Consider the following 19,740-nt stretch of genomic DNA (forward strand, 5'->3'; position numbering starts at 1 on the left):
CTAGGAACCTCTAGGAACCGCCCGGACGCCTCGGGTGGGCCGGGCTCGGGATCCGCCCCCTGCTCACGCCGCTCAGCACGCACGGGAACCAGGAAAAATGCCCCAATGGAAGCTCTTTAACCCCGCTTCTGAGCGAGGGCTCGGGGCGGGGCCGGGCCGCGAGCGGCCGCTCGGCGCCTGCGCGCGGTTTCGGTTCCTGCGGCGGCGGCGTGGGGAGCGCTCGGGGCCGGCCGGGCACGGCGGGGCCTGCGGTGCCATGGCTCCCGTGCTGAACCTCAACAACGAGGTGAGACAGTCGGGGCGCCGGGGGGGGGGCGGGGCTCGGGCCGGAGGAAGGGCGGCGGCGGCGGCGGATTGCCCTGCGAGCGAGCCGCCTCGGGGCCGACACTCCACGCGGCCGGCGTGACTGCCTGGAGCCCTAGGGAAGGCCCCAGGTGGGTACCGCCGTCCCTCGGCGTGGGGAACAGCATCCCTACACCCGTGCTGGAGCTCAGCTGAGACGAAAGCAAACACCCGTGTGCTGAAGTTAAGATACTTGCAGGGGGGTGCTACGCGATTTTGGCGCGTGTGCCTCGGTGCGACTTCCTGTCCCTGAGTCCCGTTCCGATCCTGCTGTGTTTGTGTTCACACTGGAGTTTTGCAGGTGATCTAGCGGACCCACCAAAGCCGCAGCTGCCTGTCTTCTGGATGGCAAAGCTACTGCCTTAATTTCTTGGACATGAAAATGAAAAATTAATGGATTACAGCTAACTTCTCCCTGTTCTGTAAGGAGTTTGGTGTTTCATATTTATTTTAGTGTATACATATATTTTCTGTTTATTATGTGAATCTGGTTATGAGTGTTTCACTTGTGATGGGTTTTGGTTACATATTTGCAACTCATGTGCAGTAAGCCTGGCACAGCTAAAGGAACCTCTTTTTAGGTGTTGCAACAACAGCTTAGAATAGCTGGCAGTTCTGCTGAGCATGTGTGGTATAAGCACCTGCATTTGGCACTGTATACGTCTACCATAATTAACAGTTTGATTACAGTTATCTGCAGAACAAAAATTACTTTGTTTTAGACGTGTTGTAGCTTAGAGAGGGGTGCAAATTGTTTACCTGGTCAAGAATTTAGTGAAGTGTAGCCTCTTCATCTGGAAAAATGTTTGGTAGTACATAAAATCAGGATACTTGCTCAGTAGTTTTTGGTTCTTGCTGTTAACAAGTGTAAGGTCAGAATGAGTGTTTTGACTTTGGAATATACTGGTACATCACCAAGGAAAGAAGAGGATGTTTCATCCATTGATGTAGTGTGGACTTCTTGTGATTGATTCATGTTTGGGTGCTGTTTCATAGTCTTTCACCACAACAGTGCTAATATAACAAGAGATGAAAACAGAAGCATTATTTGAATGAGGGGTTTTTCAGAAAAAGAGTACAGTAGGTTCTACAGAAAATTGGAATATTTCAGTTAGGACACTGGGAATGAAATTTCATTGTCCTTCAAGCATAACCTTCTCGTAAGAGGAAACTGAAAGTTCTGGATGAGGTAGCTCTTACCAGTTTCTACAGAAAGTAAACACTGTAATAATAGGTCCATCTGAGATGTAAGGTAGGACATAAACTGAAGTCCTGCCATCTCTTCAAGAGGGACAGAATATCAGCCTGTCTTAGAGCAGGATGGAGACCTAGTGTGAATAGATTAAGAAGTGTTTTCCATTTCTGTGCTTATGTCCTTTTGTTAAGTGTCAGAACTGTATTAATTAAAATAGGTGTTTATATATAAAATGCGAAATAAATTATTTACCAATGCCACAATGTTTCATATCTCTGTAACAGATACCCTTTGTGTATTTGTTACAGACATACCCTTGTAAGAAAGCATTTTAAGAAAAGAAAATCATATCTTCCTCTCATAAAAGATGAAATAGAGGAATTTTATTAGGACCACGTTTAAAGTAATAATTTTTTAAAATGCGTTCTATTGAATAATATTTCTCATGTATTCTTCCTATTTCCTAAGGGAAAGGAGATTACAGAGCAGCTCTGTTCTTTTGCACCTTCAGTTCTTTTGCACTCAGCCAATATTACGGATCATATGGGCTTTTCCTCATTAGGCCATATGCAGTGGGCATGATGGTATTTGTTGCAGAGACAGCCTTGTGACCCTTAATATAGCTGATAAATTTCTTTGTCTTTGCTGGATTTACAGGAGTCCAGTATGTGAAGGAAATCTACAGTAAGGCTGGAGAGACACTTTTCTCAAAGGCATGCAGAGATAGTACAAATGGGAATGGCTTTAAAATGAAAGAGAGTAGATTTAGGTCAGTTACTGGGAATAAATTCTATCCTGTCAGGGTGGTGAGGCACTAGCATGTGTTGGCCTCTGCCCTATCTCTGGAGGTGTTTAAGGCCTGGTTGGATGCACTCTGGATGCACGTGGTCCAGTGGGAGGTGCCCCTGCACATAGTAAGGCTGGAACCAAGTGGTCTGTAAGGCCGCGTTCAACCCAAGCTATTCTATGAAGTCCTGTGATATTTTATTTACATATTTTATGTTTTAATTCTAGCAAAGAAGGACTTCTGCTTTTAATTAACATAAAATACCATGTCCTGCTAAATGGTGGAATCTTAAGGAATTCTAGGATGTTGGATTTCAGAATTTTTTTAACCAATTGATATTTTGTTTAAATGAAGAACAGATATTCTTTAGACAAGTGTTTCTCAGTGATACAAACTGATTCTTATCTTAATATTAATTGGTCTTTATTTTAATTACTTACTGGCTTATGTTTGATATTAGTAGCTAACAAATAGTTCTAAGTGTCAAAAAACTTGCTTGTTCTGCAGTGTCTACTACATGAGGTGTATACGTGCTTTGAAACTAGAGAATGTTTAATTGTATGATGATTGAATGATGACGATGATGAAGAAAATCCTCCAGGGAAGTGAGAGAAATAGTGGACTGTCATGCCTGTGTCCTTTCTGAAGTTCAGCTTTTGAACTTACTGGATAATTTCAGAGAAAGTGGAAAGGAATGGAGACCTCAAAAGTTGTTGGGCTTTGTGAGTTTTTAAATTATAGTTTGGTTAAAGAATAGTACCTCCATGGAACAATATTCTCCCAACTGTTCTGATCTATAAGGAACAGAGAACGAATATGTTGTACTGTTCAGGTGACTGAATGAGAGATGAAAAGTAGCTGTACAGTGTTAAGGACCTAAGGTGAAAAGAGGAAATTGCAATTGTGATGAGGTGAAATAAGACAGGAAATAAAAAAAAACAATCATAATAAATTTTTCATAAATAATTGGTTTAGACATTTCATTTATCTTTCTTTTCATGAAAAGTTGTTTATAGCAGTGTAAATGCTATAAGAAAACATCACATTATTTCCATGTTAACAAGTAGGATTTGTGCCAAAAATGTGTAATTGTTTTCTTTGTTTTTGCTCTAATTGAATATATACCTAGATAATAACAGAAAAAAGCACAAGGTTTTGGCAGAACCCACAGTCAGCAAGGTCCAGTAGTTTTAGGAAGCCATCTTGCTGCTGGTAAATAGCATGGTATGGTTTCAGTGTGACTGCATATCTGAAAAATTGAGATGGAAAAGGGTTAAGAAACACAACTTTTTTGTAAATCACACATCGTATTACTGTATGGAATTGCAGCGTTTTGATTACTACCCAAGGAAGAATTGTGTGGGGGAAGGAGGGAAGGTAGGGGCAAAGGAAATAAAAGCCAGAAAATTGGAACCAAGTGCAACAGTGAAGAGTAGAGTTTTTGGGAAAGAAGAAAATGCAGTATTCTTACCGTTTTTCTGCTTGTTGTGTTCATTGAAACAAAGGAAAACATAAGTTATAGAATGAAAATTTCAGTTTTGCAATTAAGTATTCACTGCATATGGTCTTAGTTTTGAGAGTTTATCTGTATTAAGCCTAATTGTATTCTCCAATTGTACTTACTCTTACAAGCATGCAGGCTGAAGGAATTGTTTTAAAAACCTGTTGCTGTCTTGAATATGTTTCCTATTTTAAAAAGCTTTCTAAGAAATTTCAGGTGTCTTGCCACAGAATGGCTTCCAAAGTTAAACTTTTCTGGAAACATTTGCTAGATGGCAGCACATAATCATCAACTACCATGGATAAGGGCAAGTTTAAAGGGAGATAGGTCATGTTTAGTGTGAAAAATTACCCTTGTTGATCAGTAGTACACAGGAGTATGAAACAGAAGCTGTTGAATGGGAGCCCTACAGATTTCTAGGTTTTTTTTCAGAACTTGTGTTTCTTAAATTATATTGTTCTGTTTTTACTGTCATAATCTTCTAACAATGTTGCATTACTGCAACAAATACAGTTATCTTTCTACCCTCCCTTTTTTTTATTTTTTCTTTTTTTTTTAAATGGTATTCTCTTTGCAGCTACCTCAGGGACCTATGCTGCAGAAAGCTCATGAAGCTAATGCAAATGAAATCTGTATACAGTCCTTTAAAAATAAGTATTCTAATGTGTACCTCCATGAATGCTGTAATGGCTAAAGTTGAGTATTAATAAGGCATCATATTATATAAAGCAAATTCTTAGAGTTGAAAGTAATTTCTGTTTGTGGGACATGTGAATCAAATTTTCCAAACTTGGTTGGGTATTGAAACTTTGGTATCAGGTGAATTTTCCTCCTAAATTTGTAATAATTAATCATGTGCAGCCAAAATAATTTTTCTCTGTATTTAACAAAGCTAAACGTTTAGGTAGTAAAAGCTGATGTCTCCATAAGGCTTGTCATCCACAACAGAACTGTTCTCCTTTTTTCCTGAAAGGTAGGATCAAGATAAAACCATATACTGAGAATGATGTGTGTGCATATGTATTTTTTAGCCTGCCAAGCAAAGTGCAGAATGAAATTTTTTTATGTAGGGAGCTTAGTAAGGAAGCTCAAGGTGATCAATTCCAGTCATACTGTTTTGAGTCACAGCACTTTGTGTTGTGATACTCTTCATGGCAACACTCAACTCTTCTACTCTTTAGCTTCACAGCTGACATCCTGGCCTCAGATTTAGCTGAGCAGCAGTTTAGGCAATGGCACATTTAGAAAGCAGTCTGGACATGTGAATTAAGAATTTATATTGATGTATGGCAAAGTCAAGAATGAATGGCTGATAATGAATAAAATAAGACAAAAAGCCATGAGGAATAACCTCAGGGAGAAAGACTGGCATACAGTCTCTGGAAGTCTGAAACTGCTGTCTTGAGTTTTAGCTGTAGTTTAGTAATTACACAGAACTGCATCTGAACTAGTAGAATATTTTATCACAGAAGTAAATGTATATTTGGCAATGCTTATATAAAGAATGAGTTGTCTTGGTGTAGCAAGGGTAGGTGTTCAGACAACTAAGATAAAAAACAAAAAGGAAAGAGCTGTTGAAATTACATTTATACTTTTGTTCATTCAAAAATTGAAGAAAATTCAAGTACATCCTTTTATAAGTAAGTAATTTTTGGTCACCAAAGTTTCTGTATAGCAGTAAAGAGAATGTGGTCTGAGCAGCATACCAGGAAAGACTAGGGAGGGGGTAATTTGAGCGGGTTGTTCAATCTTCCTGAGGCTGGATTGATTTCTATAACCAAGAACTGCCTCATTATTTTTGTAAGGTGCACTAAATGTGAAAGATCTGAGTATTTACCCATTCTAGTCCTTAGTGTATTATTTATTTCTAGTTTGTATATAGTACGTCTAGCATGCTTTCACAAATATTTTTGAATTGATAATAAAATCAACTTAGAAGTTTTTAGTCTTTGAATGATCTCTATTTTTGCAAGAAGCACTCTGTACAAAGTGAGTTTAAGACTTCACTGTGGTATTTATTTGCAGTTACTTAAGATCTTCCTTATTTTAAGCCTTCTTCAGCATTATGTATGACTAGCTTGTCACTCTCGTGATATACCTCTAGTTTTTTGACTTAGGATGTTAAATTGGACATATAATTTAAAATCTTATTTATTTATTTATGGTATGGTTTTTTACACACATTTTATTCTATAGAAACCAAGAGAGTTTTTAACATTGAAGTGCTTCTCATATAAGGCTTTTTGTGGAGAATTGCTTTGCAGTTCAGACAGATGTGACTTGCCCCTGAAGGAGTGTGTTTCTCCAACTGTTGTTTCACAAGCATCTGGACTTGCTGCTTCTCAGTGTGGGGCTTCTCACTTACCCATTCCAGCCACATGGTCTTGCCTCATTCTTCTGTGATTGTAAGAAGTTTGTTGCTAGAGTAGTTTTCTACTACAGATTGATGGTAGCAGGGTCCTACAAGTGAGTGGGAGCAGCAGGAATATGGGACCTGAGATGAATGGGATGGGCACAGAGCTAGAGAGATGGACTATCCCACCACAGTAACTGAGCTGTTTGGTTGGCTGATAGAGCTGTGCTGTTTTTTCTGTGAAATAAACACAGGATATGGGGAGGGTATTGAACCAGCAAAATCTAAAATAAGGTGATACATAATGTGCATTTATGTTGTCTGGCAGATGTTTGTTGCAGAAGTTAACTAGTGGTCAAGGCTATAAAGGCAGGAGGATTAGAGAGGTCAAAGGAGGATGCCAAAGGAGCCCATATATTTGTCTAATCTTGATAGTTTTACATAATGAGTTCATACCAGAGTAGTTAAAAATCAGCTTGAAAGAAGAACCTTAAAATTTCAGTGGTGTCTAGATATACAGGTGCCTAGAATGCTCTGTGGTCAGAATTTAAGCTGTGGCTGGATACTGGAACTGCCAAGATCCCTGATAATTTATGATCTTAAATACTTCCTTGAACCTGGTCATACAGTTTCTTATATGCCGCTACATTTATATTTATTTTTTGGGAAATGTGACAGAGGGGGAAAGAATGGTCTCTTACCTGTTGCAAAAGAACAAGTTGCAATCCAGTAATAAGTAAAGGAAAATGTAATATATGAGTTGTATTTCCAATGGTAATTAAGAAATTAACACTTGGGCCTTCCTGGCCTTTCTTTATAAATGCTTTTTGCTATTGTGGGCAAGCTGATGTGAGCATTCAGGTTTTTAGTCTGTTAGATACAAAGATTCAAATGGCTTTTGTTACCTAAAGTATGTTGTGATATTTGAAAGTATATTCCAAAGCCTTCCTTATAGTGATGATAAAGAATCCTAGATGGAAACTTTTGAAATAACACTGGGAGTGCTGCAGACAGTACTTTGTATAAGGCAGTTTGAAATACTGGGCAGCCAGTCCAGTACAGTAATCCAGCATCTCACTGGAATAAAGTAGCTACCCCCAAAGATCTATTTTTACACTGTCTCCTGGACTATGTGGTAATCGAGGAATTCCTTGGGGCAATTTGATACTTTTGTCTGCTCTCTTTATATAAAGGAGGAAGTGAGACCTGAGGTGAAGCATCTGACCTGGTATTGGACTGAGCTCTGAGATGTCTTACTGCTCGTAATTTAAAATATAATTTTGTCCTTTAAGGCTTGAAGCTGTCTGATGGGGGGAATTTTTTAGTTTAATGGCTTAGCTGTTACACTTAACTTTCTAGTAATTGAGAAAGCTGGTGTATAGGTTCCCTCGGTATGAAGCGAGTTGAATCCTGTGAATCTCAATGACCAGCAGAGTGCACTAATCACAAATATTAGCAAATACGTTGCTGGGCTACTGTCTGGCAAAGAAGGGCGATTTTATGGAGTAAGGGGAGCCTGGTCATGTATTTCACCAGTGGGAGCATTTCCATAGGAAAAGTCCTTGACTGTGCTCCAAGGGCTGCTTATCCAACAATTAGCATAAAATACATGAGCTGTCTGAAAGGAAAAACTGGAACTCAGAACTCTGTACTCCTGAGAAAATACTTCTTGTTGGTCGTTAGATAAGTTCTCTTTTACTATTTTTTCTGTGGTTTATGCGCTGTATTTCATCCAGCACCTATGCAGTATGCTGGCCAAGCATTTTCTTGAAATATAAGTGCTTACCCTAGACTCCTATATTAGGTTTTTCAGTTCTGTTATGTGCCCCATCATCTAGACTGTTCCTCAGACGATGGACCCCGTTTTTTGTACTCTTCTGAGCTATCTGCCAGCATGGTTCATATGTATCACAGGGTCTCTGTCTCTTGTTCAGCTTAAACTGGCTTGAAGTTCATCTGTGACCACTTCAGAATTATTCTTAAGGTAGGGTGGCTAGCCCTTGGATACTTTTGAAAAATATGTGTGAATAGGATGCTTTGTGGTCACATTGAAGCTGTGGATGACTATTGGCACTGTCAAAATCTATGTACCCCTGGCTTGCACATGGTCTTAAATACTTCCTTGAAACTGGTTCTGCATTATCTTAAATGACACTAAAGTCAGTCGAAAGGAAGGGCACCTGTCTTGGAAAGGCATGTGAACAAGTTATGAGAACTGAGAAAACATAAATTTCTGCACGATTCAAAACTAAATAGCTAATCTTTTCCATCAGTTCATTTTTTAGTATACTGGCAAATCGCTACTTTTTTTCTGTATATTACAAGTCTGTGCGAAGTTGGAAAGCAAACATGGCTTTCTTTTTAAACTCTGGAATACTTGGCAAAAGTTATTTTAGCTCTGTGGAAATGCACGTAAAAATTTTTGCATTAGTTGTGTTACTAGTAAATAATTGTAGGCATAACAGTTTCTTGAAGAAGAAAGTCGTACTACATAGGGCTTGATTTCTGCTTGAAACAGTTCAAGTGTTAAATTGCTGACATTCTTCTACAGACCATGTAAATGTCCTAAGGAAAAAGTCTTTTGAAAGCTTACAAAATTTCCAAACTTACACTCTGTGAGATAAAATTCTGAGGAATTGTGGCTTTTTTTTCCCCTAGGAATTGTTCCAGCAGCTGTTTCTAAAGTTTCTAGAGTTGCCACATCATCAGTTTTACTAATATTAGCAGCAAATTCTGATCTGCTTGCTCTTCACACAGATTTTTTCAGCAGATTACTGAAGCAATTAACCATGGCTAGCAAGGCAGGTTTTTTTACTTTTGACAGTATTGTATACAGCTGTTACCGGACTACTGTACTTGAGGACAGTAATGAAAACTTTTTCTTAGCTCAAGTGGTTTATATAAAGTGTGTGTGGTAGGCCACGTAGGCTAGTAAGATGCTCTCATAAAACAAAAACATCTGTGGTTCCTTGGTGTGGTAGTGTGCAGTAATGAAAAAAACATGCAAACAGTCATGGGAAACTTAGTAACTTTTACTTTAAAGGAACTGTGAGGTACTTGCAGTACACAGTGTAGTTTTTTTTTAAATGTAATTTATGGCTACATATGCCTCAGTAAAATAATTTTAAAATGGTTCTGTTACAGTAAATGTGCGTAATTCCTCACTGCTGTCCTTGCAGAGGTCTTTCAGCAGCCTTTACATTGCTGGGTTTGGAACTTGTTGCTAAATGAAGAAGGGAGCAAGGCTGAAATGGGTATAGAAGAGAAGATGTGGTGTTAGACTTTTTATAATGGAATCTGGGGCCCTGGGGGAGGAGGTGTTCCTAGAAGGAGAATAGTAATCAATTGTGAATTCATTACAAATTGCTCATTGGTATGCAAAGTTAAAATTATTTTCAGTTTGTCTTGAGCTGCAGAGAGGTCAGTAGTAAAGAGCCATTAACAGAGAGGTAAAGTGGCCAACTCACTAAATTCAGTGATTCTTTTGAATGTCTTTCAAGTAATATAAAGTAAAGGGATTTAAAATTCTTGTACTGATTCTGTATGGAAAAAAAATACTGTTGTTATTTCCTTTGGAAAGAAGGGTCACAACGATACCTGTTTATTTATGTGGCCTTTACTCCCAAATGAAATTGAGATGGATTGCTGTCTACAGCTAACTGGAAGGAGCTTGTCCAGCTCGTGGTTGTGAGGTGGGGATTGGTCTCTTTTCCCATGTAACAGGACAAGAGGAGACGGCATCAAATTGTGCCAGATTGGCTGTTAGGAAGGATTTCTTTACCTAGAGGGTTGTCAAGCCCTGCAACAGGATGCTCAGGGTGGTGGCTGAGTCATCATTCCTGGTAGCATTTAAGGATGTGTAGATGTGGCACATAGAGACATGGTTCAGTGATTGGCTTGGCAGTGTTTGGTTTATGGTTAGGCTTTATCATCTTAAAGGTGTTTTTCAGTGTAAATTATTCTGTGGATCCTCTTTGCTGTTTTATGAGAACACATATGAGAAAACACAAGGTACAGGTATGTTGGTTTAGGAAAAGATGAGTGGATAAAAGCTGTTTGCACAAGAGCCTGGTTCTGAATAGCAACTGGTTCAAACGAATGAATGGTGGATTTCATTCAGAGGCAGGTGTCTCTGAGGAAATGCTGCAGAGGTTGTGAATAGCACATGGGAGCATACCTGACATAGATGAGATAGGAATTCCAAACAATATAAAACAGATTGGCAGTTCAGGTCGTTGCTTGCTTATGCAGGGGAGATGAGGGGGAGAAGGAAGGAAGGAGCTTGTAACTATTTAAATATTAGACAAAAATGGTGGGTGGGTGATGAGGCGTGTTGAGCAAGTTGAAATGAGGAGAGCTTCTAAGGACAGGAAAAGGGAAATCAGTTTAGTAAGAAAAACGTGGAGATCGAAGAAGCTAGCAAGCTTCAGAAGAAGAAAATCTTCCAACAGAACCAGCACTTGGTGTGGAAGAGTAGTTGTCAATAGACAAGGAATGTACCATTAGGCAGTGTGTGGTTGTACCTTGAAGGCATCTGAGGGGAGGCCATACTAGGAAGATTTGCTCCTTGAGAACTTCTGTGAATTGATGGGACCAAGTGGAGGTTGGTTTAGTTGTTGACAGGCTGAGAAGCCAACTGGAGAAGCTAGTTCGCTTCCTGAATCACATTTGAAGCAAGTAAACCTCAAGAAATCTCTCTTTCATTTATTTCCATCCTCTCCCAAGGTAACACCGACCCGGCCCGGGCCCCTCTCATGTGGGGCCAGGCAGGGCTGGGCTCGGGAGCTGCCAGGCCCCGTTTCCAACCAGGAGCCCCGATAACCAAAAGAAGCCGAGCCCATTGCTGGGATCCTCGCCCTTTTCCCGGTGTGTCCGTGGCTCGGGGGGCCCTGCCCTGCCCTGCCCCGGCTCGGAGCAGCCCTGGGGTGGCCGAGCCCGCCCGGCCGCCCTCACGGGCTGGGGGGAGGCAGCCGGGCCCGGTTCGGGAGAGCCCCCAGGGCTTTGTGTGCTGGGCAGGGCAGAGGGAGAACCCCCGGGCTGCGGCTGGAGCTGGGGGCGGGCAGCGCCGGGGGAAAGCCATGGACACACGGCCTTGGCACCCATTTCTCCTCTGCGTGCACTTTGCAGTTCTCGTCCTGCCCCTCCAGCGTGGCCTGGGCACCCTGAGATCCTGACACAGCTCCGGCATGGCCTGGCACAGCCCCTGAAACTTCTGGTGGAGATTTTAACTTTTTTACCAATGCTCAGATAAGACTTACAGACTTTCCATCCTTCCTTGGGTCAGAGGAAGAAGAACAGAAAGGATGCACTAAAGTCAATGAAACAAAGGCTAAGTTTCTAGATGGAAGGAGAATGAGGAGATGCCATCAATGTTGGCTGAAATACGTTTTTGTAAGTTACAGAAGTGAACTGTACTACACTAAAAAATTCCTTTAAACCATGGAGAGAGATGTGGGGGGATGGGTTGAGGTGTGAAGTGTTTGGAAGATCCTTTGTCCCGAGGGAAAAAGGGGATCTCTGTTCCTGGGAATGAAGTATGAGCAGAGAGAAGAGAGCTAAAGAGAACTTTCGCCTTTGAGTAGCTCATCTTTAAAAGTAATACCCCATGATTTTAACATGGCCCACAAGCACAGCTCTGGGAAGGCTGTGAAGGTGGGGGGAGTTTCATTATGGCAGATTCCGGGTGGCTGCTTTTTTGTGAAATAAGTGGAGTCAGGGGAGAACTGATTTTTTTCCTCTCTTAAAAAGGTCCCTATAGCTGAAAAGAAGAAACTCCTCTCCCTAAAGTGAACTGAAAAAGATTATTTAAGTAAGGAATTGACTCAAGTGTTTCTGTATGTTGTTCAAGTGTAAAAAGGGGAAGGAGAGAGTAGTCTAAAGATCTGTTCTGAGTTGGATATTATTTTTCTTTGTGTTATTAATAAAGTTTTTCTTTTTCCCCTGTTAAGTTTTAAGCCTGCTTTGCTTTTACTCCTAACTCTATTTCACAACAAAAGGTAAATGTATTAGAATTGGCAAACCCAAACTGTAACAGGCAGACAGGTGAGAGTACTTGTTCTGTTACAACAAAGAAGATTTTCCAAGAACCTTTAAGCGTTGCTCCAGGTTGTTAGTAAGTAATACCGGGATAGTTGTGTACAAGTCTCTTGTAGATTTGGCATCTGGGCAGCTGATGGAGAACAACTTGTGGGAAGGTATTTAAATTAATGAATAGATGTCAGATATCCGGCAGGGACACTTTATTCCTTCTACTTTTCATACTTCCCTCCAGTTTCTATTGATGTCATGAAGAAACTTCCAGGAAGAATGGAGATTATTAGATTTTTGGGGTTTTTTAAAACACTGACTTTACCATGTGTTTGTATTTATGAAGAATTCTCATCATGAAACAGTTTTTTTCAAAATTGATCTGAGGGAATAAGGAACACTAACTGGTGTAGCAAGGCAATTTTTCATTCCCACTCATTCTTCCCATCCTTCCAGTAAGACTGAAGAGTAGCTGATATGGTAGTGCTACTTAAAATTTTTTTTAAACATTTTTTGCTGCATAAATCTATATGTATTGGCTGAGAGAAAGTTCCCAGAAAAAAGTGTAAGTCATAGAGACATAATAGCAGAAAGCATCTTAAGGGATGAGCAGTTTTTCTGTGGGAAGTAGGATAGTGTTTCAGAGTTTGTCAGGCCAATAATACTGCAGCATGTTTGAAGCCAATAGAGGTTTACCTCACATTCTGGTGATATTCACAGTCTTTGGCTGAATATTCATCCTGTTTAGAAGTGTAGGTCAGAAAGATCTGTGATGCAAATTAGGATTTCCCTTATATGAGATTTTTATCAGAGTGTGTTTCCTGAGGCCATGGCTTTTGCTGGTCACTGGCATAGCCTAGGTCTGAACAGGGGTTGTGTTTGTACTCACTGGATGCATTTTGTTACCTAACTTTTATATGCATGTCAGGTGTCTGTGCTAGGGGCAACATAAGACAGATGAAAAGTTGGACTTGATAGCCTTGATAGATAGTAAAAGGAGCCTCAAACTTCTTAAAATAATTTTAGGTATGGTAGCATTTTTTTAATAAGTCCTTTTATTTTTTAAGAAAGGCAAAAGTACCAAATACTTTGCAAGTAATAAACCACATACACATCTTTTCTGTTCTTTCCCTGTTTTCTTGTTCTCTTTTCTTATTTTAACAAAGGATTTTTTCTTTTAAAAATATGGATACTAAATTCTTATTATTTGTTTCTCAATAGCTTTTTTTCTCAGTCATAAGAAGAAAGTGGTTATGAATCTCTTTTTTTGTTGTTTTTTTTCCTCCTGGAACTCAACTCATTAATTTTTATTTGATCAATGTTTTGGACTTAATCATCATTCCATTCTTTTCTTATAATGCCGTGTCATTCCATGACATACCACTCTATTTACTTCTTATGATGGTTTTTGTTAGTCTTGTGATGCTACTTATATAGATGATTTCTTTGTGTTTCTAACATTATACGCATCAGAACATCAGACCAGAAAACACTCTTGGAAGTTACAGGTTAAAGAGGAGAAACTTCTGTTATTTTAAAATATACTTGGATGACTGAAATTTCTTTAGGTAGTGAGGCAGAGTGTAATAGAGCTGCTTATCACTCCAAAATATATCAGTACTGTTGATGCTTACTGGCATCACGAAAATTAGCTGTAACTGCAAGATGTGACTTGAGGCGTGGTTTGCTTCTATCCAGAACACTGACTTCTGCATGAGCAGCAGAAGTTGATAGCTGTTCCTTTTCTTGACAGTTGATCATTCTCCATTTTAATGGGAATTTCTGCATGCCTAAGTAGCCTTTCAGCCTTTTCCCAGTAGTTAGGCTTCTTCTTACTTGTATTGACAAATGACAAACTTTACAGAGGGGGATTTTGGGAAAAAAAAAAAGTTTTAATTTTAAAACAAAAGTTATTTTTCTTGTCATAGTAAGATCAGTTACTTTCATAATGCAAGCTAAATGTATATTTCTGGTCAATCTAAAAATTATGGTATTTAGGTAATTTTTTTTTTTATCTTTCAGATTTAGGGAGAAATGGAAAATCACTTAGTAGATATTTCTCCAACTACATCACTCCTCTCCTGTTGCTGTTTTGTTTCATTTAATGAATTTAAACAATTTTTCCTTAATTATTCCTTCATGTTGTATGTATATATTAATAACAACTATATAATGACATTAAAATATAAATTTTGAAATGGATGAGTCCTACAAAATGAATGTTTGTGTTAAATATTACTGCGAAATGAGTGTTTGTGTTGAAGGACAGATACAGTAATAATAATAATAATAATGCATTTCCTGGTAATATTAAGATACAAATATTTGTCAAATATTGCAATGCTGATGTTAGTTCAAAACTCCTACATGGCTACCAGAGTTCACAAAACGTGTAGGAGCTCTGGCCTGTGATGATGTGTCAGCCTTGATTTCCGTTTAATAAACCCTAGAGTTACCAGAGATGGATGCTGACAAGACAGTGTGCTGACAAACGTAATCTTCTCAGAAACCAGGCTAACAAATATAATCTTAGATTACAGTTTTGATATTCTGCACTTTTCATAATAGCTAAGGAAAGTTGCAACATAGCAGCACTCAAAACTTGGAGTCTTTGTGGCAATTTAGGAGGCCCTACTACGATTTTTATTAGCGTCTCTTAATTTCAAGACAAAGCAGTTACACCACCAAACACAGCTCCAAATTGATCCTGGGATCACTGTGGTTGAATTTCTGTATTTGTTGTGCGGAAAGGTACTTACCCAGTTTTGACACAATTTTCTTTTCATGATGGCAGTTCAACTCTACAGGTATGGATCATGTTTGTGACCTATATAATTAATGTAAAAAATTACACAGATTGATTGTGAGTCATTGCAGTCCAGATGTCATGATTCAGATTATGCAAGTACTGTAGAGATTCATAATGTTGCCTTGTGATCAGTGCTCATTTCCAGCTGCTTTTAAGAGGTTCACTGTTTGAAGAGGGGTAAAAGCCCTCAGCACACTTACTATTTATTCACATATGTTCACCTTCATAATTCTTACATTACTACTGCATCTTCTGCTGTAACTTTCTGTAAGCTTAAGGAGGCATGAAATTCACATGTGACTTCTAGCTAGAGCTCTGGTCTAATTAAGAAGTCGTAGATGTCAAAGTCCATTGATTTGAGCTTGTCTGTATTGAATGCCTTGATCACATCCTCCTTCAACGTTCCATGGAAATATTTTTCGCAGAGTGATAGCTGGGGGTTTTCAAACTGGTAATCATCTTATCAATTAAATGCAGAGTTAGAAATTACCTTCAGGTAGTCCTCTCTTTTGGAAAATGTATAGTTTCTACTTCCATGTTGGTTACATATGCAGTGATACGTGTATCTAATATAGCATCTTGAGGCTAGTTTATAACAGTTATTTCTTATCTGGACGTTTACAACTACTGATGTGTATTTAGGGTTTAGAAATGTGTCTAGCCATCTCGTGATCCTGGTTTGGACTTGAATGCTTTCTGAAGTACTGCAGTGAATCTGACTCCATCCAGTGAGACACTGACTTTGAAACAGTAAATCCATTAAATTTTGGTCTTTGGCAATGATCAAATAATTCTAGGCTAGCCTTACTCCCTCCCAGCTATCGTAGGTCCTTGGAATTGCTTTACAAAACCTTTAGATGAAAATGATCTTTTCTAGCGTTTCCGAGTACTTACTGTGGTTTCTGCTTGGAGAAATTATACTAGAAATGACAACTGTTCTCCATGCAGGAGGAAATACAGTGCTATAGTGAATAAAGAAACCCATATTTCAGTGCTTCAGTTGAGAAAGTACAAAGGAAGCAGCGTGGTCAGACGGTGGAGGAGGGGTTTGACAGTAACTCACAAGGGGTGTGTGCATTACTTTTCCTGTAAGGAAGGTGGAAATTTTCCCAGGTGGGCGATATGCTTTTCTTCATTCATCCTCAGCAAACGCCTTGGGAAACCTGACAGGATGAGTACCCAGAGGCCTGAGAAGCTGCAGGTGTTTTGCTTTCAAGATACTCCAGCTAGCGGTGGCATTTCTGCCTGCTTTGGGCAGCAGGGTGCAATAGTTTAATCCAGAAGAATTTACCTCATGTGTCAAGAATTTTTGTATGTTCTGATAGTTGTATTGGGATAGAATTGAATCAGATCTGTTCTCATGTAGCTGCAGATGGCAAAAGCAAGATTAACACCATGTTGGTATGACACAAACAGTAACTGAAAAGTGTGTTCCTTAGCACTGTCTGTGTTATCGTAGTCTGATTTGTTGTGGTCTATCTCTCTGTCTTCTGTGTGTTCTTAATTTGCTCTTTTGTGCTGGAACTAGCTAACTATTTAGGTGACCATAAGGGGAAACAGTTCAGAAAATTGATCTGGCTGAAAATTCACACTGTTTTGGGGTTTTTTGTGTATTATTTTTTACAGTATATGTTTGTATAAATATGTTCTGGAACTGAACACTGATACTCCACATCGGTGTGTTTATGTTGTTTCTTGCTGCCTTTGCCACCCTACTTATGTATGTTTTTATAATGCAAACGTGTGAGGCTGTATTAAGTCTTTCTGCCTATTTCCACATATTTTGACATGTATTAAATGCATACTGTAATACGGGGATTTTTTTGTGAAAAAAGGAAATTTGGCAGTTGCTGACTTTTCCTAAGTATCTAAAAAATCATTAGATCTTTCAAACTGGCATTCCAGATAATAGAGAGAAATATTTGTAATGAAGTTCCAGAAACGTTTTTTTGCTTAGATTATTCACTCAAAAGATTATGTACTATTGTTAGTTCTGGCTAATATGTGATCCAACTGCAGGTGTTTCAAATTTTAAAACTCTGTGTTGCCAAATAGCACCAAAGATTAACGTTGAGAATACTCTGTTGCCATGGTAATTTCTTGGTTAGAAGACTGCCAAGTAACTATAAAGTGAAACCAATGCTTTTGATGTGCCCTAAAATGAGGAAGGGAAAGAAGATCAGTGAGAACTGAACCATTACTGCATTCCATGGTGGTTTTTTGTAGGTATTGGAGAGACTTGAATATTCAACTTAAATACATTTCACTTTCCTTTTATTGTTTGGTTTGGTTTTTTTGAAGGTTTTTTTTTTTTTTTTGCTTTGACACTTGTTGATGTGTAATTTAAGCAATTTGTAAAAAATTTTTTAAATGGCCACTGTACAAAACACAAGTAATTTGGTGTATTTTTAGTGACTTCTTCCATTTCTACTTTAGCAGCACTGTTTAAACTTGAAGGAGTTCAAAAGTAAATACCTTACTGCAGTAAAATCTAAAAACTGTTGTGTACCTATGGGCATATGTAAGTATTTTTTCCTTTTGCTTCGAGTTATTTTGGTCCTAGTAGATCAGACATGCATTTCAACTTTGTAGGGTATTCTTGGCTTGAAGGGTATGTATGAGGACTGAAGTATATCCTGTACCTGCCATTTCATCTTTTCCTGTCATTCATTCACTAGACCCCAGTATATGGTAATTTACCAATAGCAATATGATAGACTATATTTAAAATAGACTCTCCCTGGGACAGAAGTAACAGCTTTGGTTCTTGATGTTTTCTCCTTGTTATCCCACTCTCAGGTGTGACCCTCATGTCAGATAAATCCTGTTAGGCTGGTGAGTACAGGAAGAAATGGAAATGAAAAAACAAGCTCAGAATTACCTTCTTTTTTTTCCAGGCATCAAGCGATAGAAAAGACATGAGACACCTTATTGTTGCACAATGAATTTGGATGTGTCTACGTAAAATTATGGAGCTCTGCTTTAGGAACACCATCTTCAAATTGTAGAAGAAATATTTTTGCAGTTGTGTCACAAAATTGTCCTGTTGAAGACAGTGTTCATATAGGAGAGACCTTACCATGTTGAGGGAGAGACTGGAAGCCTCTGTTTAATGCATGTGTGTCTGTTCAACATCATGGATATTTGACAATGTTACAAAATCTTAAAATTACGTTTCTTTTTTTTTTTTTTGTCACTAGATGAGGTTAGATGCAGTGTCCTTTCTTGAAGAGAACAGAGTAATTTGTCTTTTCTGGTTGCTTGTACCAGAACTAGGACTAACTAGACTGTGTTCTGGCATAAAGCAGAAGTGGATGAAGAAATTCTGTTCTGTCTAGTGCTGGTTGTTTAAGGATTTAATAATTTAAGTGCATTATTGGGTCAGGACCAAAATATTCAGTACCTCATGGGCTGAAGCCCAAGAAGAACAGTTGTATGTACTTCAGACTGCTCCAAAGAAAAGGACGTGTCTATCAGTTTATTGGCTTTCATACGTTTTGGATAGCTGGGGCTGACTGAGTAACTTCCATTAACTTTAGTTAAGAAGAATTTAAGACATTATAGGTAATTCAGGTATTTTCGTATACAGTATTAGCTTTTGTATGTGGTAATGTCAAAAAACCCAAAAAACCCTACTTTTCCCTCACAGTTGTTCTAGTATTTCAGTGTTTTTTGAAAAAAATACATTCAAACAAGACATAGGCAGAAATGTATTAGTGCTTCTCTTAATCAATTGGATTGTTTTTTGGATAATGGTTTGGTTTTGGGTTTTTTTTTTCCGGTCAAGTACAGTTGATACTATAGTTCAGAGTAGACATGTACCTTTCTTGATACATTTACAAATCTTTAGTCACACTTTCCTTTATTTTTTTTTCTAATTGGCTGAACACTAGCTTAGTTTGGAGTCATGTTGCTTGTACAGACCTCAAAACAAGTTTCAGAAGTGGCCAAGTATAACATTTTTTTCTAATGTAATGTCCATTTGAGAACTGCTGCTGTTGTCTTAAAAATGTGAAGGCAAATATCTTTCACTAGTCATGTGAATTTTAATGTATAATTGTACATACGCTGTCATTTTATCCACATTCCTTGATGTTTTTTTCTTGCTATCCCTAATATGAGGACTGTTTTGTAGTAATACAGATTTTGAGAATCTAAACTAGACTTCCTGATGTTGTTTTATCTAAAAATGCCTTACATTTCTCTTAAAGAGACTTGAAATTTTTCAAACAAGTTTTTTTTTAATAGTTTAGTTATGTGGGAGGCTCTTAAAATAACTTTCTATTCTATGGCACATGTGTTTTGTCTTGCATTATATTGTACAATTGCAGTGTCCCATTAAATTTAAAAGGGATAATGTCTGTGATTAGAAGCCCTTTCCAGACAGTCTGCACTGATTTAGGAACTGATTCAGTTCTTCCAAGACTTTTGTTAGTCAAAATTAATTTGTAACTGTGAGGGAAATACAGTGTCAACAGAACTATTTCATGAAAAAAAGCTGGGGAAGACTAAGAGATCAGAGGTACAGTTAAGTTATCTTGTGTCAGTTTTCTTTCTGGGCAGGAGAAGGGCTTGGACGTGCTGAGGATTGGGAAGGTCTGACTGGACTACCACACAAAAAAACAAATCTCTGGGAATGGCTATTAACCCTTTGGAGCCAGGTATAACCTAAAATAGAAAGGCAAAGTAGTCTCAGCTGTGAATTTTGGGTTAAATACAGTTCTTG

The 19,740-nt window shown here is 38.6% G+C and overlaps 1 protein-coding gene across 1 annotated transcript in view; it reads left to right on the forward strand.

The window, feature by feature from the left end:
- Positions 1-209: 209 nt before the first annotated feature.
- Positions 210-19,740, forward strand: part of SRFBP1 (serum response factor binding protein 1) — a 68,568-nt gene continuing 49,037 nt past the window's right edge. Inside the window, exon 1 of the mRNA XM_062513207.1 lies at positions 210-286. Within this exon, the coding sequence (XP_062369191.1) occupies positions 257-286 (30 nt within the window). The 5' untranslated portion in view covers positions 210-256. The remainder of the gene's footprint in view (positions 287-19,740) is intronic.

This window comes from Cinclus cinclus, chromosome Z, assembly GCF_963662255.1.
Source record: "Cinclus cinclus chromosome Z, bCinCin1.1, whole genome shotgun sequence".
NCBI classification, from domain to species: Eukaryota; Metazoa; Chordata; class Aves; order Passeriformes; family Cinclidae; genus Cinclus; species Cinclus cinclus.